Source organism: Erinaceus europaeus, chromosome X (assembly GCF_950295315.1).
Source record: "Erinaceus europaeus chromosome X, mEriEur2.1, whole genome shotgun sequence".
Classification (NCBI taxonomy): Eukaryota; Metazoa; Chordata; class Mammalia; order Eulipotyphla; family Erinaceidae; genus Erinaceus; species Erinaceus europaeus.
The window spans coordinates 83,006,879-83,032,381 of record NC_080185.1 but is presented as its reverse complement, the minus strand read 5'-3'; the positions used below and the strand labels follow the sequence as shown (position 1 = coordinate 83,032,381).

Here is a 25,503-nt window from a genome sequence, read left to right as displayed (position 1 = left end):
ATAAACTACATGGATAGTCTGAACACCTACTTTCATTCTGATAATCTGGAATTTCTGTACATGATATAGAAAGTATGACCCCATATAAATCTTGAGAACTGAGTCCCTGATGCATATCCCTGGTAGAAATACTTTCACATATGGTGAGACAATTCTTTGCTGGAAGAATTAAAAGTATCCTTTATGACAGGAAGTTTATGCCCTGTTTCCTCTGGACTATACCAGGTGCTTCTTTTTGTTCTTCTTTCTCCCCCCACCCTCTCCCTCCCCTCCCCCACATCTTCCCTTCCTCCTCCTCTTTCTTTTTCCTCTTCTTCTTCTCCTTCTTCCCCTCCTTCTCCTTCTCCTTCTCCTTCTCCTTCTCCTTCTCCTTCTCCTCCTTCTTCTTCTTTTTGTCTCCAAGGTTATTTCTAAGGCTGGGTACCTGCACTATGAATCCACTGCTCCTGGAAGCCACATTTTCCCCATTGTTATTGCTATTGTTTTTGCTGCTGCTGCTACTGTTGTTGGATAAGATAGACAGAAATTGAGAATACATATGGGGGAGAGAAAAATAGACACCTGCAGATCTGCTTCACCACTTGTGAAGTGATCCCCTTGCAGGTAGGAAGCTGGGGGCTTGAACGGGGATCCTTCCACTGGTTCTTGTGCTTAGCACTACATGCACTTATCCCAGTGCACCACTGCCCCACCCCCACATGCTTCTTTTTTTACTGGTTTTGATTGTTTTCTTTAACTGTAATAGATCATAACCATGAGTTTGAGTATATGTTGAGTCATATATGTCCTTCTAGCAAATCATCAAATTCTGTGGACTGTCTTTGAAATGTTGCTCAACATATTTCAATAGGAGAAGAAATAAACTGTCAGAAGACTTAATTTTAGCTCTATAAGTTTATGTGTGGTTTAAATTTTCTATCATGTAAGCACATTTTTTCATGTAAACATATTTTATCTTTAAAATTACTTTATTAAGAGGAGAAATAATAAAATGCTAACAGTAATTCCATGTATTTAATAGTCTTGTAACAATTGGGTCATCTGTCAATGTGATCTATAAAGATGTTAGAAAACCACAAAGATATTAGGTGAAACCCTTCTACATTCCAGATATAGAAGTTCAAATAAGATAAAGTAATTTTAACTGAAGCTTGCTCAGATAGTCACTACAGACACAAGACTCAAGTCCTTGCAATCATGTTCCTAAAATCCTTGCTCAAATTCACGTGGCCCATTCCCCTATACTTAATCTAACCTTACCCAAGTGGTATTTATTAAATGACTTGCTGAAATGTAATTTTTTACTGAAAATAGTCTTTGATTTTTCAGATTCTCCATGTAATAAATATTCTTGGTCACTTCCAGTATATTGGGCCCAAAGGAAACTAAATTTAACAGAAACAAAAGATAAAAGGGGAAGAAGAACCCTACTATTTAACTACCCTGATGCAAAGAGAAAAGGCAAAGAAATGGCAGAATCGAAGGCCAACTCACAGGACCTTCATATTTCTGCATACCCTGGCAAGGAGTTCAACATCAGAAGTTGTTTCTCATGACAGGACAAAGCAGCTAAGGAGAATCAGACAGCTCAGACAACTCCTTCCAAGGGTTCCTAAGCTCTCTGAAAATTCTCTCCAAAGGGAGTAGGTACTCACGTGCTCCAGGAAGCAGGGCCCTATTTCACTGAGGTGAGGATCCTCATTGTTGTACTGTTTCTCCAGATCCCTCACAAAACCCATCTGAAACCTGTAGATGTCTTCAATATTCCCAAAAATCACCTTTAGCTGCTCATCACTGAACATGTCTCTTCTCTTTCGACATTGCTTCAAGTAACCCTGTAGACAAATGAAAATCCCAGAATGAATCTTTCCCTGAATAAAGTAGTATTTGAGAACTTTATTTTAGTTATAGGAAATACATTAGGAATAACCATTTATTTCCATTTAACATACAGATAAATTGGAATTTAGAGAAAGAAATCACTCTATTGTTGAGTAATTAGGAGATCCATATCTGAAGTAAAATTCTTCATAATTTAACATTTTACTTATTTACTTATTTTATTCTATGACAAGGACCCCCAAAAGGCATAGAAGTTTTAAGCAAAGACAATTTCATTAACTTCCATATATTGATTTAGCTGAATGCATTAATATTCCTAGTTTTATTTCTTACAAAATTTCAGCAGGTGGGGATCAGGAATTTGAACTTGGGTCCTTCCACAGGTCATTGCTTGGGGTCTTGCATAGTACTATGTGAGCTTAAAAGGGTGTGTCACCTCCTCCCCCTCCCTTTATTTTGTTTCTTTAGTCTCACCTATGACTGACATAGTCTGCATGATTTTCCTTCTGGCTTACTGCACTGAACATGATACGAATGGAGAGGGAAGGGATGAAAAGAGGTTTGGGTACCCATATTGTGGAGGAATTGGACAAGTTGGTGTAGTAACAGCTATCATGAGGAGATATGAAATTGTACACTGTGAGGATAAGTTTTGTATACCAGAATTTCCTCAATAAATTAATCTATCTATACATAAATAAATTAACACATTAAACAATTATAAATATATGTGGAAGATAAGGGAAAAGAAGCTATAGATGTTATCCTGAATAAAGAAATTGTAGTGCTTTGCTATTGCTGAGCAGAAGACTACCCAGATAGAAACAATAAATTGTTTTCTTCTGCTGAAGACAACAGAAATACATAGAGATCTTTTGCTTTGATAAACAACTAGGTAGAACAAATATTGCTTAATTCACAATAAATAAAAATATAGGTAATTTCTTTAAAATAATGCCAGTATCCACAACCATGTCATAAAAGCAACAAATGTAACTGCGAAACATGTCCTGGAAATAACGCAAGATTATAAGATTCTGATTCAAATATAGATGTGTCTAAAACTCAGGTTGAAACATTTGGTGGTGCTCCTCCCTTTGTCTCCTGTCTGTTTTGCTATTTCTCCACTAAAGTCTTGGGCTATTATTCTTGTTACCACTGTAACTTCTGCTGGCCAGATCCCCATGTTGATAACTGTGACCTTGAGTGAAGAGGGAAAGTAACAGAACCAAGAAATCAACACAACGAGAGTGAAGCATATAAACTTACAGATTATCTACAATCCTTGTTAAAGGTACAAGAAAAGTGCAACTGCTTTTCTTAGTCTTCACTGTACTTAAGTATAGAACAAGGGGAATTTTCCTGTGACCCATATTGGTTCAGTCTTTACTAAATATTACTGCATGTGTATGTAAACACATTAAATACTTTAATCAGAGAACTTTAATATATCCAGGACACCAAGCATGTTGCAACTCTGAAATATTCAAAGTGTACACCCATCCTGCTCTCGTGTGTAAAAAGAACCCTGAAACAAGTGAGAAGCAAGGTTATTCTTTTTCTTTTTTTTCTAAAATTTGACAGAGAAGTGATCAGATTGATTTAATTATTATAAGTTTTATAAATCAGTTGCAAAGGCTTTAGAAAGGCAAGTTGAAAAACCTAAAGCCAAAAAGAGTTGCTATTAAGACTAAAAATTAATGGACCAGTTCCAAACATCCTTTTTTTATTTTTATTGATCTAATTATGTACAAGTCCTTGGATAGAGGGGTGCAATTCCACATAATTCCCACCACCAGACTTAAACATTTCATCTTCTTGCCATTGGAAGCTTTCCTATTCTTTATCCCTCTGGAAGGATGGACCCAGGATCATTATAAGGTGCAGAAGCATTAAGGTCTGACTTCTGTAATTGCATCTACACTAGACATGGACATTGGCAGTTCTATCCATATTCCCAATCTGTTTCTATCTTTCTCTAGTGGGGAAGGGCTCTAGAGAGATGGGGGTCCAGGACACATTGATGAGGTTGTCTACCCAGGGAAGTCAAGCTGACATCATGGTAGCATCTCCAACTTGGTGGTGGGTGGAAAAGCATTAATATATAAAGCAGAACAAACTGTTGAATAATCAAGAACCCAAAGGTAAGAATATAGCAGATGAGATTTTAGTACTCCATTTTGGGAAATGTTAGGAAGTCTATTTTAGGTATATTCCAAGTGACCCATGACTTTACTAATTATTGCTTGAACCTGACAGGTAACATGCAGGTGAACTAAAGGTATTATCTGGGGAGATAAGAGTGGTTTAAGAGTTGGGAATAAGACTAGAAAGCTAGATCAGGGAAGAGAGTAGCTCCAAAATACGGGGAAAGTATGTAAATACCATAACTGTAAACCCCATCGATTAGATCTGGGGCCCATATTCAGCACAGGAGCCTGAGCTCATATTCTGTGATCCAGCTAGGAACATTATAGGATGTACTCATTGCAGGACCTGTCTTTCTCCAATGATAGAGTATTTTGACCTAACCTCCCTTTGGAGAGTGGGGCAGGCCCTACCATAGTTGCTTCATATTGAGGGCAAGGTCCTGAAACGCCTACAAGCAGGTCCACGATCTTGTTCCCAATGGAGATAACTAGCAATGATGGAGAGAGGGATCATCCAGAGTTCTAGGCCCATCGTGTCTATGTAGGAATCCCAGAATTTCCTGAGTAGGGCCTGGATGATAGGGTGGCATGGTAATGACCAAAAGAGCCAGGAATGAAGTATGACTCTTGCCTTTATTGAACTTTGGTAGTCCTTACTTTACCTGACAAGGTTAACCTTAGAGTGATTGAGGGAAGTGAAATAGGAAGTAGATTTAAGCAGAAACTATTTGGTTGAGTATTTTACGGTGTCTTTTTTAGGTCTCTCTACTTATTTGCTGCACTTATTTAGTCACTGCAGACTACCATGCACTTTTACTTTAAGGTATAAAATTTCCCATAACTTATGGATACTTATGCACATGTGCCCTAACTCATGGGCACTGTTCTATATCTAGGTTCCATGGCTTTGTTAGGATGATATGTGAAGTGGACTTAAGGAATCCTATGAGCTAGGAAAGGTCTCAACAGAGTAATGAAGCTGAAGGGTTGGCATTTCAGGCCTGGCATCTCTGAACACTGTCAAAAGCAAAACACTGAGGTGGTACTGGTTGAATTGATTTGGTTGAGATCAGTAGATGCAGTACTAAATGGTATGGATTGAGAGAAGTGTGAATAAAAAAAAGCTAAGCCAGAAGTTCTGGGACTGGGAGACAAATGGGTTTTATAGAGAATGGGGGGAGGTTCCTGCTGTATTAGAGTTCAAGAAGGCAATAGTTATTTTTTACAACATTTTTAAAATTTATTTATTGGGGGATTAATGTTCTATGTTTGACAGTAAATACAACAGGGCAATAGACAGTTATTGTTATAATCAAGTTATTTAGAAGTTTGGTTTACTTTGAAAATCCAATGGTTATGATTTACTGTACCATATAATACATTACCATGATTTATGTCATTTAATGCTATTTACAAATAACTATATATTATATACTGACAAGACTGCTTGCTTCTGGTCTCCCTGGTCTAAGATTATAAGTGAAATAATTTTAGGTATATTCCAAGTGGCCCATTAGTTTACTAGGTTTGCCTGAACCTGACATATAATATGCAGGTGGACTCAATTTATTGTCTGCAGAGATGGTATTATAGTTGGAAAAAGGACTAGAAACCTGGATCGGGGAAGAGAGTAGCTCCCAAAAATGGAAAAATTATATAGATATTGTTAACTATAAACCCCATCGATTTGATCTTTTGTCAATATTTCCATTTTGTAAATAAAAATTTAATAAAATAAGTGATTTCATATTTCAAAGAAAAAGCCATTATTAGAAATGTAGCAACAATTTAAGTCCACTGTTAAAATTCAATCAGGGGGAGTCACGCAGCGGGTTAAGAGCACATGGCACAAAGCGCAAGGACTGGAATAAGGATCCCGGTTTGAGCCCCCAGGTCCCCACCTGCAGGGGAGTCGCTTCACAGGTGGTGAAGCAGGTCTGCAGGTGTCTATCTTTATCTCCCCCTCTCTGTCTTCCCCTCCTCTCTCCATTTCTCTCTGTCCTATCCAACAACAATGACATAAATAATAACTACAACAATAAAACAACAAGGGCAACAAGAGGGAATAAATAAATATTTATTATAAAAAATTCAATCAGGTTACCAATTAGAAACCTTAAATGGGGGGTGGGGTGGGTGGGTGGGATGTGACACAATCTTTTGGTAGTGGGAATGGTGTTTATGTAAAAAAAAAAAAAAAGAAAGAAAGAAACCTTAAATGCTTAGACTGAAGGAATATATACTCAGAACTGGGCCCTAGGCATCAAAAAGTTCAAGACTTTCAATCTATTCTTCCTCTCTCATATTGATTAGTGATATAAGACCATGAGTTAACTATTCACACCACCAAAGTTCTATGTCCCAACTCCACACCCCTATAATGAGGCTGAAAATGTACCATCACCCTCCTCCCAGAGTTTTTTACTTTAGTACAATACTGCACACTCATTCAGTTCCTGTTTTCTGTCTCCATTTGTGTTATTCCTTCTCAAGTTCTTTTATAAGAGGGATCATCCCATACTAGTCTTCCTCTTTTTTGGTTTATCTCATTTAACATAATTGCCTGTAACTCCAAGCAGGAAGGGTCAGAAAAAGTGGGTTTTTTTTTCTCTTAATAGCTGAGTATATTATTCCATTGTGTATATATACCACAACTTTCTCAGCCATTCATCTGTTGTTCAGCACCAGGGTTGTTTCCAGGTTTTGGCTATTATGATTTGTGCTACTATGAACATAGGTGTGCATATATCTTCTTGGATGAGTGTGATTGAGTCCTTAGGATAAATCCATAGAAGAGGAATTACTGGTTCATAAGGAAGGTCCATTTCTAGCCTTGTTAGGGCCCCGAAGACTACTCTCCACAGGAGTTAGACCAATTTAGATTCTCGTCAGCTGTGCAGGAGAGTTTCTTTGTCCCCACAACCTCTGCAGCTTTTTTTGCTGCTGTCATTTTTGTTGTATGACATTCTCACAAGGGTGAGGTGGTATCTCATTGTTATTTTTATTTGCATTTCTCTCACAATCAGTGACCTGGAGCCATTATTCATAAGTCTGTTGGTCTTTTGTATCTCTTCTGTAGTGAATATTCTGTTCATATCCTCTGCCCACTTTTGAATTGGGTCCTTTGGACATTATGTCTGATGGATGGCATGTAATGATCTTTCCCATTCTGTGAGGAGTCTCTTTGGGTGTTGGTTTCTTTTGCTGTGCAGAAGCCTTTCAATTTGATGTAGTCCCATTTGGTTTATTTTAATTTATTATTTTAGTCTTACTTCCAATTGGATCTGTATCATCAAAGATGTCCTTGAGATTTAGATGGGAAAGAGTTCCACTGTAGGGAAACTGTGAGGATATGGATGAGCTAGGTGGAACCTCCCATTGAAAGATGGGTGCAGGGGACGGTGGCGCAGTAGGTTAAGCGCACGTGGCAGGCGTAAGGATCCCGGTTCGAGCCCCCGGCTCCCCACCTGCAGGGGAGTCGCTTCACGGGCGGTGAAGCATCTTTCTCCCCCCCCCCCCGTCTTCCCCTCCTCTCTCCATTTCTCTGTTCTATCCAACAACAAAGCAACGTCAACAATGGCAATAATAATAACCGCAACGAGGCTGCAACAACTAGGGCAACAAAAAGGGGGAAAATGGCCTCCAGGAGCGGTGGATTCATGGTGCAGGCACCGAGCCCAGCAATAACCCTGGAGGGAAAAAAAAGAAAGAAAGATGGGTGCTGAGAACATGGTCTCCCTGTCACCCTCTCTCTACTAGAGATTGAGTATGGGAGAGAACAGTCTTCAGGTTCAGCTTCACCTGTCAGACTCTGCATCACAGGGATTCTGCATTTCCCATGCAATAGCTTACTTCCTTGCCTTTAAACCAAACTGTCTGCTCATTCAAAAGCTACCAGAGTCCTTTATTCTTTTCTTTTAGTGAGTGTAGCTAAGGGTTTGTAAATTTTCTTTATTATTTCTAAATAACCAACATTTGGATTCATTGATCTTTGGTATGGTTCTCGTATTTTTTTATTTTTATATTTAATTATTTATTTCCCCTTTTGTACATTGATTTTGTAGCCTGACACCTTGCTATACTGTCTAATAACTTCCAGTAGTTTTCTGCTAGATGCTTTAGGTTTTTCTATGTATCCTATCATTATCATCTGCAAATAGTGAGAGCTTGATTTCTTTCCTTCCAATCTGCATTCCTTTTATTTCTTTCCCTTGCCTGATTGCTATGGCAAGAATTTCTAATACTATATTGAAGAATAATGGTGGTAATGGACAGTGCTGTCTACTCCTCCATCTTAAGGGGAACGCTTCGGCTTCTTACCATTGAGTAAGTTCTTGGCTATAGGTTTGCTATATATAGACTCCACTATTTTGAGGAATTTCCCATATATTCCCATTTTTGTAGTGTTTTGAGCATGAATAGGTGTTGGATTTTGTCAAAGGCTTTCTCTGCATCTATTGAGATAATCATGTGGTTTTTGGTTTTGCTTTTATTGATGTAGTGAATGACATTGATTGACTTACAAATGTTGAATGCTTGCTTTCCTGGGCTAAATCCCACTTGGTCGTGATGAACAACTTTTTTTGATATATTGCTGTATCCAGTTGGCCAGAATACTGTTTAATATTTTGGCATCTATATTCATCAGTGATATTGGACTGTAGTTTTCCTTTTCTGTTGTGTCCCTATCTGCTTTTGGTATCAGGGTGATGTTGGCTTCATAGAAGGTGGAAGGGAGTGTATCTGTTTCTTTGATCTTGTGGAAGAACTTTAGAAGTATAGGTATTAGCTGTTTCCTGAAGGCTTTATAGAAATCATTTGTGAAACCATCTATCTTGGACTTCTGTTGTTGGGAAGATTCTTAATAACTGTTTGGATTTTTTTGCTGTTATTGGTGCATTTAGGTTTTGTAGTTTTTCTTGGTTCAGTTTTGGAAGGGCATATGTTTCTAGGAATTCTTCCATTTCTTCCAGATTCTCTAGCTTGGTGGCGTATAGTTCTTCATAGAAGTATTGCGTGATTTTCTGGATTTCTGTGGTGTCAGTTGTGATAGCTCCTCTATAGTTTACAAGTCTATGTATTTGAGACTTCTCCCTTTTTTTTTTTTTTTAGTGAGTCTGGGTAGGGGTTTGTAAATCTTGTTTAATTTTTCAGAGAATCAACATTTAGCTTCTTTCAGATCTTATTTTCAATGTTTATTTCTGCTCTAATTTTAGTGATTTCCGTTCTTCTGGTTGCTTTAGGGTTTCTTTGTTCCTCTTCCTCTAAGTCCTTAAGGCATGCAGTAAGGTTGTTTATTTGAGCTTTTTCTTGTTCTCTAATATGTGATTGTATGGCTATGAATTTCCTTCTCAATACTGCTTCAGCTGTGTCCCAAATATTTTGATAACTTTTGTCTTCGTTTTCATTTGTTTCCAGGAACATTTGAATTTCTTGCTTGAATGCCTTCTGATCCAGGGGTTCTTAAGCAGTTATGTTGTTGAGTTTCCAAATTCTGTGACTTTTAATAATTTTCCGTTTGTTGTTGAATGTTAGCTTACTCCACTGTGGTCTGAGAAGATAACTTGGGATGATTTAAATGCGCTTTAATTTATTGATACTATATTTGTCAACTAACATGTAGTTTATCATGGAAGATGTGCTGTGTGGATTTGAAAAGAATGTGAATTCCAGTTTTTTGGGGTGAAGAACCCCCAAAATGTCCAGGAGGTCTAGTCTGTCCATCACTTCATTTAATTCTCTTGTTTTTTTGTTGATTCTCTGCTTCATTGATCTGTCTTAGAGTTGAGAATTGGGTGTTAAAGTCTTCCACTATTATTGTATTACTATTGATGTATTTTTATAGTTCTTTCAGTAGGTGTTTGATGTTTTTAGATGGTACATCATTGGGTTAATTTATGTCAATAATTGTTAAATCTACTTGTTTGATCCTCTAATCATTATGTAATGGCCTTGCCTATCTTTTATTACTTTATTTAGTTTAAAGTCTATTGTGTCAGAGATGAGAATTGCTGTTCCTTCCTTTTTTTTGTGGACCATTAGCCTGCATGATAGTTTTCCATCCTTTCACTTTAAGTCCGTATTTGTCTTTTTCAATCAGGTGGGATTATTACAAGCAGTATATGGTTAGGTTGTGTTTTCTGATCCATCCTCCCACTCTGTGCCTTTTAATTGGTGAGTTTAAGCCATTCACATTTACTGATATTATGGATTTAATGTGTTGTAGTGCCATTATTCAACAATTTTATAATTTTCTTTGATATATGGCAAGTATTATCGTGATGTTCTTGTTTATAAGAGGTCTTTTAGAACCTCTTTCAGGGCAGGCTTTGTGATGTTTGTCTGCTTTTACTGTTGTCTGTATGAGAAGGTTTTGATCCCTCCATCTAGTTTGAATGAAAGTTTAGCAGGATATATTATCGTTGGTTGAAACTCTTTGTCACCGACCAGTCAACGCCCATGTTCAGCGGGGAAGCAATTACAGAAGCCAGACCTTCTACCTTCTGCAACCCTCAATGACCCTGGGTCCATGCTCCCAGAGGGATAGAGAATGGGAAAGCTATCAGGGGAGGGGGTGGGTTATGGAGATTGGGTGGTGGGAATTGTGTGGAGTTGTACCCCTCCTACCTTATGGTTTTGTTAATTAATCCTTTCTTAAATAAAAATAAAAATAATTAAAGGGAAAAAAAGAGAAACTCTTTTTCATTCAGGGCTTGATAGATATCATGCCATTCTCTTCTGGTTTTTAGAGTTTGAGTGGAGAAGTCTGCTGATTATTTTATAAATAAATTTACTCTAAATACATTTATTTTATAAATAAATTTAGAAAATATTTTTAAAAATTTAGTCACATATTTTAAATATTCCAATTTATGTTTAGGTATCAGAGTTTCTGGGACAATAGTATCTTTTAACTGTCACCTGGTCTTTTGGGCAGGAGAAACTGTGGTTATCCCTCCCTCAATATTAAAATGGTTAACACAAAACCTGTATAAGTCTCTATCTCTATCTGTATAAGACCTGCAGGTCTCTCTCTCTCTCTTTTCCCTCCCTCCCTTTTTTTCCTTCTCTATCACCTGTCCCCTCTCAATTTCTGTCTGTTTCTATCCAAAAATAAAGATAATTTAAAAATGATATTTTGTTAATATGATAAACAACACAACTATTTTAACTACTGTTATGCAAAAGTAGAGAAGAAAAGTTACTGATGTGGTTGTTGCATATAGTAACTCTTCTGTGAATCTACATTATTTCTTTGATAATTAACTTAAGAAATAGAGTCTTCCAGGAGGTAGCACAGTGGATAAAACAGTGGAGTTTCATTATGAGGTTCTGAGTTCAATCCTCAGCAGCACATGTAACAGAGTGGTGTCTGGTTCATTCTCTTTCTCTTCCTATCTTCCTCATGAATAAATAATTAAAATACATTAAAAAATCACAATGGGGCTATTTAGTGGCACACCCAGTTAAGCCCACATAAAAAGTCATATATGGAAATTTTTGAATATTCCTTAATTTAGAAACTTAAAAGTAGACAGTTGCCATTCTAAATGTGTTCTCACTAACCTCATGTGTCCTGGTGAGAAAATACATGGCTTCAGCTTACATATAAGATTCTTGAAATATAATTAACTGTTAAAGTTTATCAAAATTTAAAATGTGTGTCATAATCTGTTTGTTAAAAGTAAGGCAATAGAACTTCTTGTTTGTATTTTATTAAATATAAGGCAGTTTAAAATGAAAGGCCAGTACATATACCTGTTTTCATTAAGATACTGGTCCCCATAATTTCTTTCTACAGGTCGTAAACATGTGTTTATCTTCATTCATGGGATATATCTTGTCTCTCTCATTGTTATTAACAGTGAATGATTATAACATTATGAATAGGATGTGTTATCATAGAAAATTGTAAATAATGCTAAAATGTTTAAACACTTTGTCCATTAGTATATTCATCCTGTTAGAAAAAGATAACCTGATTTCCGAATTTATCAGTATGTGATATTATTATTTGAGCCTCTGACCTATCCAGATAAAGTTTTTTTTTTAGCAGACATACTTAAGCAGAACTTATTTTTTCACATTCTTTTTTAAATTTTAATTTATTTATTGGGAAATCAATGTTTTACATTCAACAGTAAATACAAACGTTAGTACATGCATAGCATTTCTAAGTTTTCCATATAAAAATACAACCACTACTAGGACCTCTGTCATCCTTCTTGGACCTGTATTCTCTCCCACACCCAACCCAGAGTCTTTTAATTTGGTGCAGTGCGCCAATTCCAGTTCAGGTTCTACTTGTGTTTTCTCTTCTAATCTTGTTTTTCAATTTCTGCCTGAGAGTGAGATAATCCCATATTCATCTGTCTGTTTCTGACTTATTTCACTTAACATGAATTTTTCAAGGTCCATCCAAGATCAGCTGAATATAGCGAAGTCCCCATTTTTTATAGCTGAGTAGCATTCCATTGTGTATATATACCACAACTTGCTCAGCCACTCATCTGTTGTTGGACACCTGGGTTGTTTCCAGGTTTTGGCTATTACAAATTGTTCTGCTAAGAACATATCTTTTTGGATGGGTGTGTTGAGTTCCTTAGGATATATCTCCAGGAGAAGAATTGCAGGATCATAGGGTAGGTCCATTTCTAGCCTTCTGAGAGTTCTCCACACTTCTCCACAGAGGTTGGACCAATTGACATTCACACCAGCAGTGCAGGAGGGTTCCTTTGACCCCACAACCTCTCCAGCATTTGCTGCTGCTTCCTTTCCTGATGTATAACATTCTCACAGGAGTGAAGTGATATCTCATTGTTGTCTTTATTAGCATTTCTCTGAAAATCAAAGACTGGGAGCATTTTTTCAAATGTTTCTCTGCTTTTTGGATCTCTTCTATGGTGAATATTCTGTCCATGTCCTCTCCTCATTTTTGGATGGGGTTATTTGTTTTCTTGTTGGTGAGTTTGGCACGCTCTTTATTTTTTTCTGCTCATTAGCCTCTTGCCTGATGTATGGCATGTAAAGATCTCCCATTCTGTGAGGGGTCTCCTTGTTTCGGTAGTGGTATCTTTTGCTGTGCAGAAGCTTTTTAATTTGATGTAGTCCCATAGGTTTATGCTTATCTTTGTGATTGGATTCGTTTCATTGAGGATGTCATTCTCTTTGTGATTGGATTCATTTCATTGAAGATGTCATTCTCTTTTTTTGTGATTGGATTCGTTTCATTGACGATGTCTTTAAAATTTATGTGGAAAAGAGTTCTGCCAATATTTTCCTGTAAGTATCTGATAGTTTCTGGTCTAACATCCAAGTCCTTGACCAGTGGAATAGAACTGAGAGCCGAGAAGTAAGCCCCCACACCTATGGACTTCTAATCTTTGACAAAGGTGCCCAGACTATTAAATGGGGAAAACAGAGTCTCTTCAACAAATAGTGCTGGAAAAAATGGGTTGAAACATGCAGAAGAATGAAACTGGACCACTTTATTTCACCAAACACAAAAGTAAATTCCAAGTGCATCTCTTCTGGCCTGTAGTGTTTGTGTAGAGAAGCCTGCTACTAATCTTATGAGTTTTCTCTGTAGGTGACTCTTTCTTTTTCTTTTGCAGCCTTCAGGATTCTTTCTTTGTCCTTATTCCTTTCTATTCTAAATAGGATGTATCTTGGTGTCTTTAAGTCTGGGTTAATTCTGTTTGGCTTACCAGAGCAAGAGAGGGAGGAGAAGAAAGCGTTCTTCATGACCTAATAGATGAGAACTTCTCTAGTCTAGACAACACAAAAGACATAAAGGTTCAAGAAGCCCAGAGGATCCCAAACAGAATTAACAGATGGAGGCATAAAAACCTTCTCAGACAAGCAACAGTTGAAAAAGTCAACTATCACCAGGCCTGCACTGAAAGAAGTTCTGAAAGGTCTCCTATAAACAGTCAGACCACCATAAATAGGCCGTATATCAGAACACTCTAAAACTCTACAATAACGGTATTAAAATATCTTCAATTTTTGATATAAATAAATGTCAATGGCCTGAATTCACCTATTAAAAAGCATAGAGTAGGAATATGGATCAGAAAACACAACCCAATAATCAGCTGTCTATAGGAAACCTACCTAAATCAGCAAGACAAACACAGACTCAAAGTGTTAGGATGGAAAACTATCATAGAGGCCAATAGCCCACAAAAAAAGGCAGGAACAGCTATTCTCATATCTAATATGATAGACTGTAAAGTAAATAAAATTTAAAAATATAGGGATGGAAACTACTTAATGCTCAGTGGATCAGTCAATTTAGAGGACTTAACAATTATTAACATCTATGCACCCAATGAGAAGTCATCCAAATACATCAAACATCTACTGATTAGTTACAGCAATAAATAATCAGCAATATAGCCATAGTAGGGGACTTAAACATCCCACTCTCTCAACTCAACAGATAATCCAGGCAGAAAATCAATAAAGACATGAGTGTGCTAGATGAGGAGATAGATAAACTAGAACTATTGGACATTTTCAGAGTCATTCATCCCAAGAAACTAGAATACACATTTTGCTCAAGTCCACATGGGTCATTCTCAAGGATAGACCATAGGCTAGGCCACAAAGACAGCATCAGCAAATTCAAGAGCATTGAAAGAATCCCAGACATCTTCAAAGACCACAATGGAATGAAACTAACACTTAACAATAAACAAGAGATTAGTAATAGTCCCAAAATGTGGAAGCTCAACAGTACACTCCTTACCAACTACTGGGTCAAAAAGGAAATAAAGGGAAAAAAATGTTTCAAGACTACAATGAAAATGAAGATACAAGCTATCAAAATATTTGGGACACAGCTAAGGCAGTACTGAGAGGGAAGTTCATAGCTATACCCATACAAGCACACATTAGGAAACAAGAAAAAGCACAAATAAACAGCCTGATTGCACATCTTAAATACCTAGAGGAAGAAGAACAAAGGAACCCTAAAGCAACCAGAAGAACAGAAATCACTAAAGTTAGGGCAGAAATCAATAACATTGAAAATAATAAAACAATTCAAAAGATCAACAAAAGTAAATGTTGGTTCTTTGAAAGAGTGAACAAAATCAAAAAACCTTTAACCAAACTCACAAAACAAAAATGGGAGAAGACCCAAATAAATAAGATTGTAAAGGAAAGAGGATAAATCAAAATAGACACCACAGAAATTCAGCATATCATGCGAGGCTTCTATGAACAACTATATGCCACCAAGCTAGAGAACCTGGAAGAAATGGACGATTTCCTAGATACCTACCAACTTCCAAAATTAGATAAAGAGGAACTAAATAACATGAACATACCCATCACAGCTAATGAAATTGAAACAGCAATCAAAAACTGTTGGTATGTTTCTAAATCCTGCTTATAAGACCTTCTGTTTTGATCATCACATTAGGTTCGCTTGTATTATTTATGATGCATTCTGTTTACATAGCCACTGTAGACTGAAAACCTTACTACACACCTTAAGGACTTAGAGGAAAAGGAACAAATGAACACTAAAGCAACCAGAAGGACAGAAATCACTAAAATTAGAGCAGAAATAAACAACATAAAAAGTAAAAGAACCATACAAAAGATCAATGAAGCAAAATATTGGTTATTTGAAAAATGAAACAAGATTGACAAAACTCTAGCCAGACTCACTAAACAAAAAAGGGAGAGGACTCAAATTTATAGAATTGTAAGTGATAGAGGAAATATCACAACTGACACCATAGAAATCCAGAAAATCATGCAAAACTTCTATGAAGAACTATATGCAACCAAGCTAGAAAACTAGGAAGAAATGGAAGAATTCTTAGAAACATATGCCCCTCCAAAACTGAACCAAGAAGAACTACAAATCTAAATGCACCAATCACAGACAAAGAAATCAAAACCATTATTAGAATCTCTGCAACAACAAAAGTCCGGGACCAGATGGCTTCACAAACGAGTTCTACAAAACCTTCAGGAAATAGTTAGTACCCATTCTTCTAAAGCTTTTCCATAAGATTGAAGAAACAGAATCACTCCCTTCCACCTTCTATGAAGCCAGCATCACCATGATACCAAAAGCAGATAGGGACATGACAAAAAATGAAAACTACAGACCAGTATCATCGATGAACATAGACTCCGAAATATTAAACAAGATCTTGGCCAAACGGATACAGCAGTATATCAAAAAAGTTGTTCATCAAGACAAAGTGGGATTTACCCTAGGAATGCAAGACTGGTTCAAAATCTATAAGTCAATCATGTCATTCACCGCATCCATAAAAGCAAAGCCAAAAACCACATGATTATCTCAATAGATGCAGAAAAAGCTTTTGACAAAATCCAACACCTATTCATACACAAAACCCTACAAAAATGCGAATAGATGGGAAATTACTCAAGATAGTGGAGTCCATATATAGCAAACCTACAGCCAATATCATACTCAATGGACAGAAGATGGAAGCATTCCTCCTTAGATCAGTGACTAGACAGGGCTGTCCACTATCACCATTACTTTCAACATAGTATTGGAAGTTCTTCCCTTAGCAATCAGGCAAGAGAAAAAAATCAAAGGAATACAGATTGGAAGGGAAGAAGTCAAACTCTCACTATGTGCAGATGATATGATAGTATGCATAGAAAAACCTAAAGAATCCAGTAGAAAACTACTCGAAGTTATTAGGCAATACAGCAAGGTGTCAGGCTACAAAATCAATGTACAAAAATCAGTGGCATTTCTCTATGCAAACACTAAATCTAAAGAAGACATCCAGAAATCACTCCCATTCACTGTTGCAGCAAAATCAATAAAATACCTAGGAATAAAGTTGACCAAAGAAATGAAAGACTTGTAAACTGAAAACTATGAGTCGCTACTCAAGGAAATAGAAACTGATAGCAAGAAATGGAAAGACATCCCATACTCATATTGGAAGAATAAATTTCATCAAAATGAATATTCTCCCCGGAGCCATACACAAATATAATGCGATACCTATCAAAGGTCCAGCAAGCTTCTTTAAGGGAATAGAACAAAAACTACAGTCATTTATCTGGAACAGGAAAACACCTAGAATTGCCAAAATGAGCTTGAGGAAAAGAAACTGAAATGGAGGCATCACACTGCCAGATCTCAAACTATACTATAAGGCCATCATCATCAAAACAGCCTGGTACTGGAACAAAAATAGGCACACAGACCAGTGGAACAGAACTGAAAGCCCAGACCTAAACCCCCACACCTATGGACATCTAATCTTTGATAAGGGGGCCCAGAGTATTAATTGGAATAAGGAGGCTCTCTTCAATAAATGGTGCTGGGAAAACTGGGTTGAAAAATGCAGAAGAATGAAACTGAACCACCTTATCTCATCAGAAACAAAAATCAACTCCAAATGGATCAAGGACCTGGATGTTAGACTGGAAACTATCAAATACCTAGAGGAAAACATTGGTGGAACACTTTCCCACCTATACCTCGAGGGCATTTTTGATGCAACAAACCCAATTACAAGGGAGACTGAAGCAGAAACAACCCAATGGGACTACATCAAATTGAAAAGCTTCTGCACAGCCAAAGAAACTATCAACAAACAAATTGACCCCTCACAGAATGGGAGAAGATCTTCACATGCCATACATCAGACTAGAGACTAATTACCAAAATATACAAAGAGATCAGCAAACTTAGCAACAAAAAAGAAAATAACCCCATCCAAAAATGGGCAGAGGATATGAAAAGACCATTCACTACAGAAGAGATCCAAAAACCCAACAAACACAGGAAAAATTGCTGAAGGTCACTGATTGTCAGAGAAATGCAAATAAAGACAACACTGAGATACAACCTCACCCCTATGAGAATGGCATACATCAAAAAGGACAACAGCAACAAATGCTAGTTTGTTCCTCCTGCACTGCTAGTAGGAATGTAAATTGGTCCAGCCTCTTTGGAGAGCAACCTGGCGAACTCGCACTAGGCTAGACATGGACCTTCCATATGACCTAGTAATTCCTCTGTTGGGGATATACCCCAAGGAATCCATAACACCCCCCAAAAATATGTGTACACCTATGTTCATAGCAGCACAATTCATAATAGCTAAAACCTGGAAGCAACCAGGTGTTCAACAATAGATGAGTGGCTGAGTAAGCTTTGGTATTTATACACAATGGAATACTATGCAGCTATTAAGAACAATGAACCCACCTTATCTGACCCATCTTGGACAGTTCTAGAAGGAATTATGTTAAGTGAACTAAGTCAGAAAGATAAAGGTGAGTATGGGATGATCCCACTCATCAACAGAAGTTGAGAAAGAAGAACAGAAAGGGAAACTAAAACACTATCTGATTAAATAGAGAGTAGGCCAACAAAGTAAAAACCCTATGGTGAGGGGGAGGGTGGACATTCGGCTTCCCGGGGCAGTTGGAGTGGGTGTAGGTTTGTGGGATCGGACACAGTCTTTTGGTGGTGGGAATGGTGTTTATGCCCACTCCTATTAAAGTGTAGTCATATAAATCACTATTCAATTAATATGAAAGGGGAAAATTTGATCATATGTCAAGAACTTTTTAATACACAGACTGAGTCTTTTTAATACATACGCTGAGTCTTTGATATGTTGACTCTCTCAAAAGGCTAGACCAGGAAGAACAGAAGCAAAGGTAACACCACTATATACAAAATGCTGGGTATTATACAGCAAACCCTAACAAAGGGACTGTTCAAAATTAACCCAATTACCAAATAATGTGATGATAACAATAACTATCCGCTGTCTTCTTGAACCCTAAGACAGTAGGAACCTCACATTTCCTCTATAGAGCCTCTACTTCCCCCAGTGCTGAAACCTTAGGGTGGGGCCCACTTTCCTGCATGCTTCTCTCAATTCATATCAAATAATATTTCATCTGCCGATCGCAACCTAATCAATGCAATGAGTGCCACCCCAGCATGCTTCACTTCAGACTGTGTCCAGAGACTTCAGGTGTGGAATGACAACCCTTCAGCTTCATCACTCAGGTGAGACCTTTCCTTTCATAGTATTCTTTAATTCCATTCCAGGTGTTCCACGACCCAATAAAGTCCCCAAACCTACATGTAAACCAGGTCCCCTAGATAGAGCACATGTTCACATGTGTCCATAAACCAAGGAAAAATATATACCTGAAAGCCGAAGTACACAAAAGTCTGCAGAGAGTACCCTCCTCCAACATTTCATCTGTACTATTCCAGCCTTTAGGTCCATGATTGTTCAACAATTTGTTTGGGTTTGTATGTTAACTCTCTTTTCAGCCACCAGGTTCTGGATGCCAGCATGATGCCGACCAGACTTCCCTGGACTGATGACCCCACCAATGATTCCTGGAGCTCTGCTTCCCCAGAGTCCCACCTTACTAGGGAAAGAGAGAGGTAGACTGGGAGTATGGGAGACCTTCCACCTTCTGCAACCCACAACGACCCTGGGTCTATACTACCAGAGGGATAGAGAATGGGAAAGCTATCAGGGGAGGGGGTGGGATATGGAGATCGGGTGGTGGGAACTGTGTGGAGTTGTACCCCTCCTATCCTATGGTTTTGTTAACATCTCCTTTCTTAAATAATAAATAAAAAACTGCATAGTACCAGAACATGAATAGACACACTGACCAGTGGAATAGAATTGAGAGCCGAGAAGTAAGCCCCCACACCTATGGACATCTAATCTTTGAAAAAGGTGTCCAGACTATTAAATGGAAAAAGCAGAGTCTCTTCAACAAATGGTGTTGGAAAAAATGGGTTGAAACATGCAGAAGAATGAAACCGAACCACTGTATTTCACCAAACACAAAAGTAAATTCCAGGTGGATCAAGTACTTGGATGTTAGACCAGAAACTATCAGATACTTAGAGGAAAACATTGGCAGAACTCTTTTCCATATAAATTTTAAAGACATCTTCAATGAAGTGAGTCCAATCACAAAGAAGACTAACTAAGCATAAACCCATGGGACGACATCAAGTTAAAATGCTTCTGCACAGGAAAAGAAACCACTACCCAAAGAAACTACTACCTCACAGAATGGAGGAAGATCTTTACGTGCCATACATCAGACAAGAGGCTAATAAGCAGAATAAATAAAGAGCTTGCCAAACTCACCAACAAGAAAACAAATCACTCCATCCAAAAATGAGGAGAGTACATGGAGAGAATATTCACCACAGAAGAGATCCAAAAGGCTAAGAGACATTTGAAAAAATGCTCCAAGTCTTTGATTATCAGATAAATGCAAATAAAGACATCAATGAGATACCACTTCATTCCTGTGAGAATGTCATATATCAGGAAAGATAACAGCAGCAAATGCTGGAGAGGTTGTCAGGTCAAAAGAACCGTCCTGCACTGCTGGTTGGAATGTCAATTGGTCCAACCTCTGTGGAGAAGTGTGGAGAACTCTCAGAAGGCTAGAAATGGACCTACCCTATGATCCTGCAATTCCTCTCCTGGGGATATATCCTAAGGAACTCAACACACCCATCCTTCTTAGCAGCACAATTTGTAATAACCAAAACCTGGAAATAACCCAGGTGTCCAACAACAGATGAGTGGCTGAGCAAGTTGTGGTATATATACATAATGGAATACTACTCAGCTATAAAAAATGGTGAATCCACCATTTTCTGCTGATCTTGTATGGATCTTGAAAAGTTCTTGTTAAGTGAAATAAGTCAGAATCAGAAGGATGAATATGGGATGGTCTCACTCTCAGACATAAGTTGAGAAACAGGATCAGAAGAGAAAACACAAGTAGAACCTCAACTGGAATTGGCGTATTGCACCAAAGTAAAAAAAACTCCCCCACAACACAAGAAAATCCAACAGCACAATTACAACTTCAACAATAAGCTCAACAATAGAAACCACAAATAATTGCATACATCAGGAATATTTAAAGTCTACTATGATGGAGAGTATAGATGGGAAAAAAAGTCAGTGGCACAGTTCTGAAAACAGTCCAAGAATTCAAGCTAAATATCTAAACACAAATCCAAGAAATCATTCAATTAAAGAATTACAACAACAAGAAAAAGAAAAAGAAAGAAAGAAAGAAAGAGGAAAGACTCCAAGCAGAATTTCTGAAAAGTTAAAAACCATGAAAGACTGACTCTGAATAGAATTACAAGGCTTGAAGCAAATTTAAAAATGGCTTAAGCTAAGATAACAGGTATAAAAGCTGACTAAATGATACTAACTACAGAAAGCAACAGTAAGATTCACAGTTACTACAATTAATTAATTAATTGAAAAAGCTGGAAAGATTAAGAAAACAAATAATAATCATCCATGAAATTGCAGATTCAAGTAGAAAAATTAATATAAGAACCATAGGGGTAACTGAGAAACAAAAAAAAGAGAGAGGGATAGAAAACATATTTTAAAAAACTACAACAAAATCTTTCACAACTAGGCAATGTTCACCTTCTGCAACCCACAATGACCCTGGGTCCATGCTCCCAGAGGGATAGAGAATGGGAAAGCTATCAGGGGAGGGGGTGGGATATGGAGATTGGGTGGTGGGAATTGTGTGGAATTGTACCCCTCCTACCCTATGGTTTTGTTTATTAATCCTTTCTTAAATAAAAAAAAAATCTCTTGAGTATTCAGTAGAAACAGATAGTGGTTAATGCACTGGGAAACACAAATACACAGCATTTTGACTAAAACAGAAAATTGTTGGATATCATGGCACTAAAAACCAAGAAGTTTGAAAAAAAAAAAGAGCTTTGCTGGAGTTTGAATATTGATTCCAGGGCTGCAATGAAAAAGATAAATATAGTCAACATAGTTTTCCTTGGGTTAAGGAAAATGCTTTTAACTGTGCATATATTTGCATCTGGTGACATTAAACTTTTTTATATCTTTATTGGAGGTTAATGGTTACAATAAAGCTGTAACACTTTTATCTCATGTTGGATGGAGTCTTGAAGGAACCATGTTAAATGGGATGAAACATTAAATTATTTAAAGCATTGTCTCCTTTTACATTGGTTCTCTGATACTGTTTAACAGTGTTTCTTTGAAAATATTAACTTGATTCTGCTAAGCTCAATAAAGTGTAAGGAAGAGGGACCCATATTTTCACTCAAGTCAGAAAGATAAAGTAAATGAAATTAATGTGAAACCATGGCCCCTAGGGGTCAAAGTGGAATGTTCTATCATCTGAGTTTATATTTAAAGCCTTTATCTCCTGCAGAGTCTTCTCTCTGTGCTATTTACTACTCCCAAACCAGTGTCCTCCAAATGAGGGAGGAGTAGTATCAAAACATCTGTTTAAACATAAGTCCAGACTGAGAAAACATGGTGAAATATGAAACAGAATCTAGGTCAATCCAGTCGTTCTTTGTAGTATCTTCTGACAATCACTAGTACAGCCCAATATGGTTGTTGGTACTTCATGGAAATGTTTTTTTTACCATACTCTCAGTATCACGACATGCATTAGTCATAATTTTGGCTACCTCACAAATGTCTTTGAGGTGCTTGATGTAATGGCGTTCAGTGCTCATTATCTCATTGATGACATTGGCCCGCATCTGGTCCCGGTTTTGCAGTGAGCGGCCCAGACAGAGACAGTCTGAGCTGGGATCCAGGTGCCCATTCTGCACATCACTGGAGCCTTCCTCCACTCCATCTTCCTGGTTCACCCAGAGCTGTGGAATCAGACAGAATATGAGATTAGCGTACTTTTTTTTAAATGATGTCTAGTTAAATGGGAAGAAGACAAACTTCTGGTATTTTGAGTCTTCTTTAGCCAGATATCCCTGGTTGTATGGAGACTTCAAATTCTAAGAATGCACCTATTTCTCTCTAAGATTCTTCTAGTCTGTATATAAAATACAGAATAAGAAAGATTCAGAAAAAAATATCTCTAAAGTTTAACAAGAGTTTAGAGGAGCTGGTGAGATAGTTGACCTATGAGACTGCTTGTTTTAGCATCTGTGAAACTTAAGCTCAAGTCCCTGCTTCACCACATGGGAGTCTGTTGGTATGCTTCTGGCTCTGCTTCTGGGATCTCTTCTGTTACATTGCTTGACACTGTGGTCTATTTACATGATCATTCTGTTACATTGGTTTGGTCTCACTCCCCCCCCCCCCGCCCGCCTCCAGGAGATTTGGTTTAGCCCTTGCTAGTTTCATGATTTTTCCTTCTCCCTGCCCCCTACCCTAGGTACTTCCTGAGTTCCTGCCGCTGCCGCTGGAGGAGAAAGATGCAGGACAGAACTTGTGGTGATTAGATTAGATTAGTTTTTTGTACCATTGACTGGTGAATAAAGAAATACTGCTTCTCTGCTCAGCCATGTGTCCCTGGTCTCTGTCTCCTGCCCGCGAAGCTAGCCCGGCATACTGGTGCCCTGAACTTTGATGACAGGAGTCCTATAGCAATATGTGAGTCTTTAGTGATGTATTATTTCTCCCTCTCTCTTTCTGAAAATATCAGCTCATAAATGTGAAGTATCTTATACCAGAAACTATCAAATACTTAGAGGAAAAAAATGGTGGAACTCTTTCCCATCTAAATCTCAAGGGCATCTTTGATGATACAGACTCAATTGAAAGAAAAACTGAAAAAAATAAAATAAACCAGGGACACACGACTGAGCAGATAAGCAGTATTTCTTTATTCACCAGCCAATGGTACAAATTTAAAAGGTTTTGCAAAAGAAACCACAACCCAAAAAAAGAGACTCCTCACAGAATGGGAAAAGATCATTACATGCCATCCATAATGTCCAAATGATCCAATTCAAAAGTGGGCAGAAAATATGAACAGAATATTCACTACAGAATAGATACAAAAGGCCAATAAGCATATGAATAATAGCACCAGGTCATTGATTATCAGAGAAATGCAAATAGACAAAACTGAGATACTACCTCACCCCTGTGACAATGTCATACAACAAATGCTGCAGAGGTTGTGGGGATGAAGGAACTCTCCTGTATTGCTGGTGGGAATGTAAATTGGTCCAATCTCTGTGAATAACAGTCTGGAGAACCCTCACAAGGCTAGTAATGGGCCTTCCATATGAACCAGTAGTTCCTTTCCTATGGATTTATCCTAAGGACTCAATCACACCCATTCAAAAGATATGTATGCACATATGTTCATAGCAGCACCATTTGTAATAGTCCAAACCTGGAAACAATCAAGGTGCCCAACGACAATGAATGGCTGAGAAAGTTCTTCTATATATACACAATGGGGTACTACTCAGTTATTAAGAATAATGAATCTATGTTCTCCGATCTATCTTGGATGGAGCTAGAAGGAATTGTGTTAAGTAAGATAAGTCAGAAAGACAAAGAAGAGTATGGGATGATCTCATTCATGAACAGAAGTTGAGAAAGAATAACGAAGGAGGAAATGCAAAGCAGAATTTGAGTGAGTTTGGAGTATTGAACCAAAGTAAAAAAAATATGGGTGTAGGGTGAGGGTAGATTTTCAGCTTCATTATAGGTGGTGGAAGTAGGGACACAGACCTTTGGAGGCTGGATAGTGCTAATAATCACTCCTGTTAAGTCATAGTCTTATAAATCACTATTTAATTAATATGAGGGGAAAATTAGACTGAAAGTCTCAAACTTTTTTGATGTATAGGCCTCATGTCTGAGTATATAGTTCCTCAATCTAAGCACTTAAGGTTTCAAATTGATAACCTGATTGAATTTTAACAGTGGGCTTAAATTGTTACTACATTTCTAATAATGACTTTTTCTTTGAAATGTTAGTCAATAATCTTAGACCAGGGAGACAAGAAACAATTGGTTGCATCACTATAAAATATACAGCTATGTGTAAATAACATTAAAAAACATGGTGAGGTCTTGAAGGATACAGAAAATCATAACAATGGAATTTTCATTTTTTAATATTTATTTATTTATTCCCTTTTGTTGCTCTTGTTTTATTGTTGTAGTTATTGGATAGGTCAGAGAGAAATGGAGAGAGGAGGGGAAGACAGAGAGAGGGAGAGAAAGACACCTGCAGACCTGCTTCACCACCTGTGAAGTGACTCCCCCTGCAGGTGGGGAGCCAGGGGCTAGAACTGGGATCCTTACACTGTTCCTTGTGCTTAGTGTCACCTACACTTATCCTGCTGCACTACCGCCCGACTCTGAACAATGGGATTTTCAAAGTCAGTCAAATTTCAAAAAAAAAAATGATTATAATAAAAACTATCTATTGCCTTCTTAAGCCTAAGACTGCAGGAACCTTTCCCATTCTCTGTAAAACCCACATTTCTCCCTGTCCTAGAACCTCAGATGTAGGGCTTTTTTTCCAGCATGTTCCTCTCAATCCATATCAAGTGATACTGCATCTGCTGATCTCAGCCTAATCAATGCAATCAGTACCACTTGATATGTTTCACTTTGGATGTGTCCAGAGGCACCAGGTGTGGAATGTCAACCCTTCAGCTCCATAACCCTGGTGAGACCTTTCCAAG

The 25,503-nt window shown here is 37.7% G+C and overlaps 1 protein-coding gene across 9 annotated transcripts in view; it reads right to left on the bottom strand.

Annotated features, from left to right (window-relative positions):
* ARHGEF9 (Cdc42 guanine nucleotide exchange factor 9) overlaps nucleotides 1–25,503 on the bottom strand; it is a 297,917-nt gene that overhangs the window by 114,248 nt on the left and 158,166 nt on the right. For 8 of the 9 annotated variants that reach the window (XM_060183301.1, XM_060183306.1, XM_060183303.1 and 5 more), the window contains 2 exons: nucleotides 22,516–22,707; nucleotides 1,656–1,835 (listed from right to left, as the gene is read on the bottom strand). In XM_060183301.1, the coding sequence (XP_060039284.1) occupies nucleotides 1,656–1,835; nucleotides 22,516–22,707 (372 nt within the window). The remainder of the gene's footprint in view (nucleotides 1–1,655; nucleotides 1,836–22,515; nucleotides 22,708–25,503) is intronic. The other variant, XM_060183309.1, reaches the window with a different exon arrangement.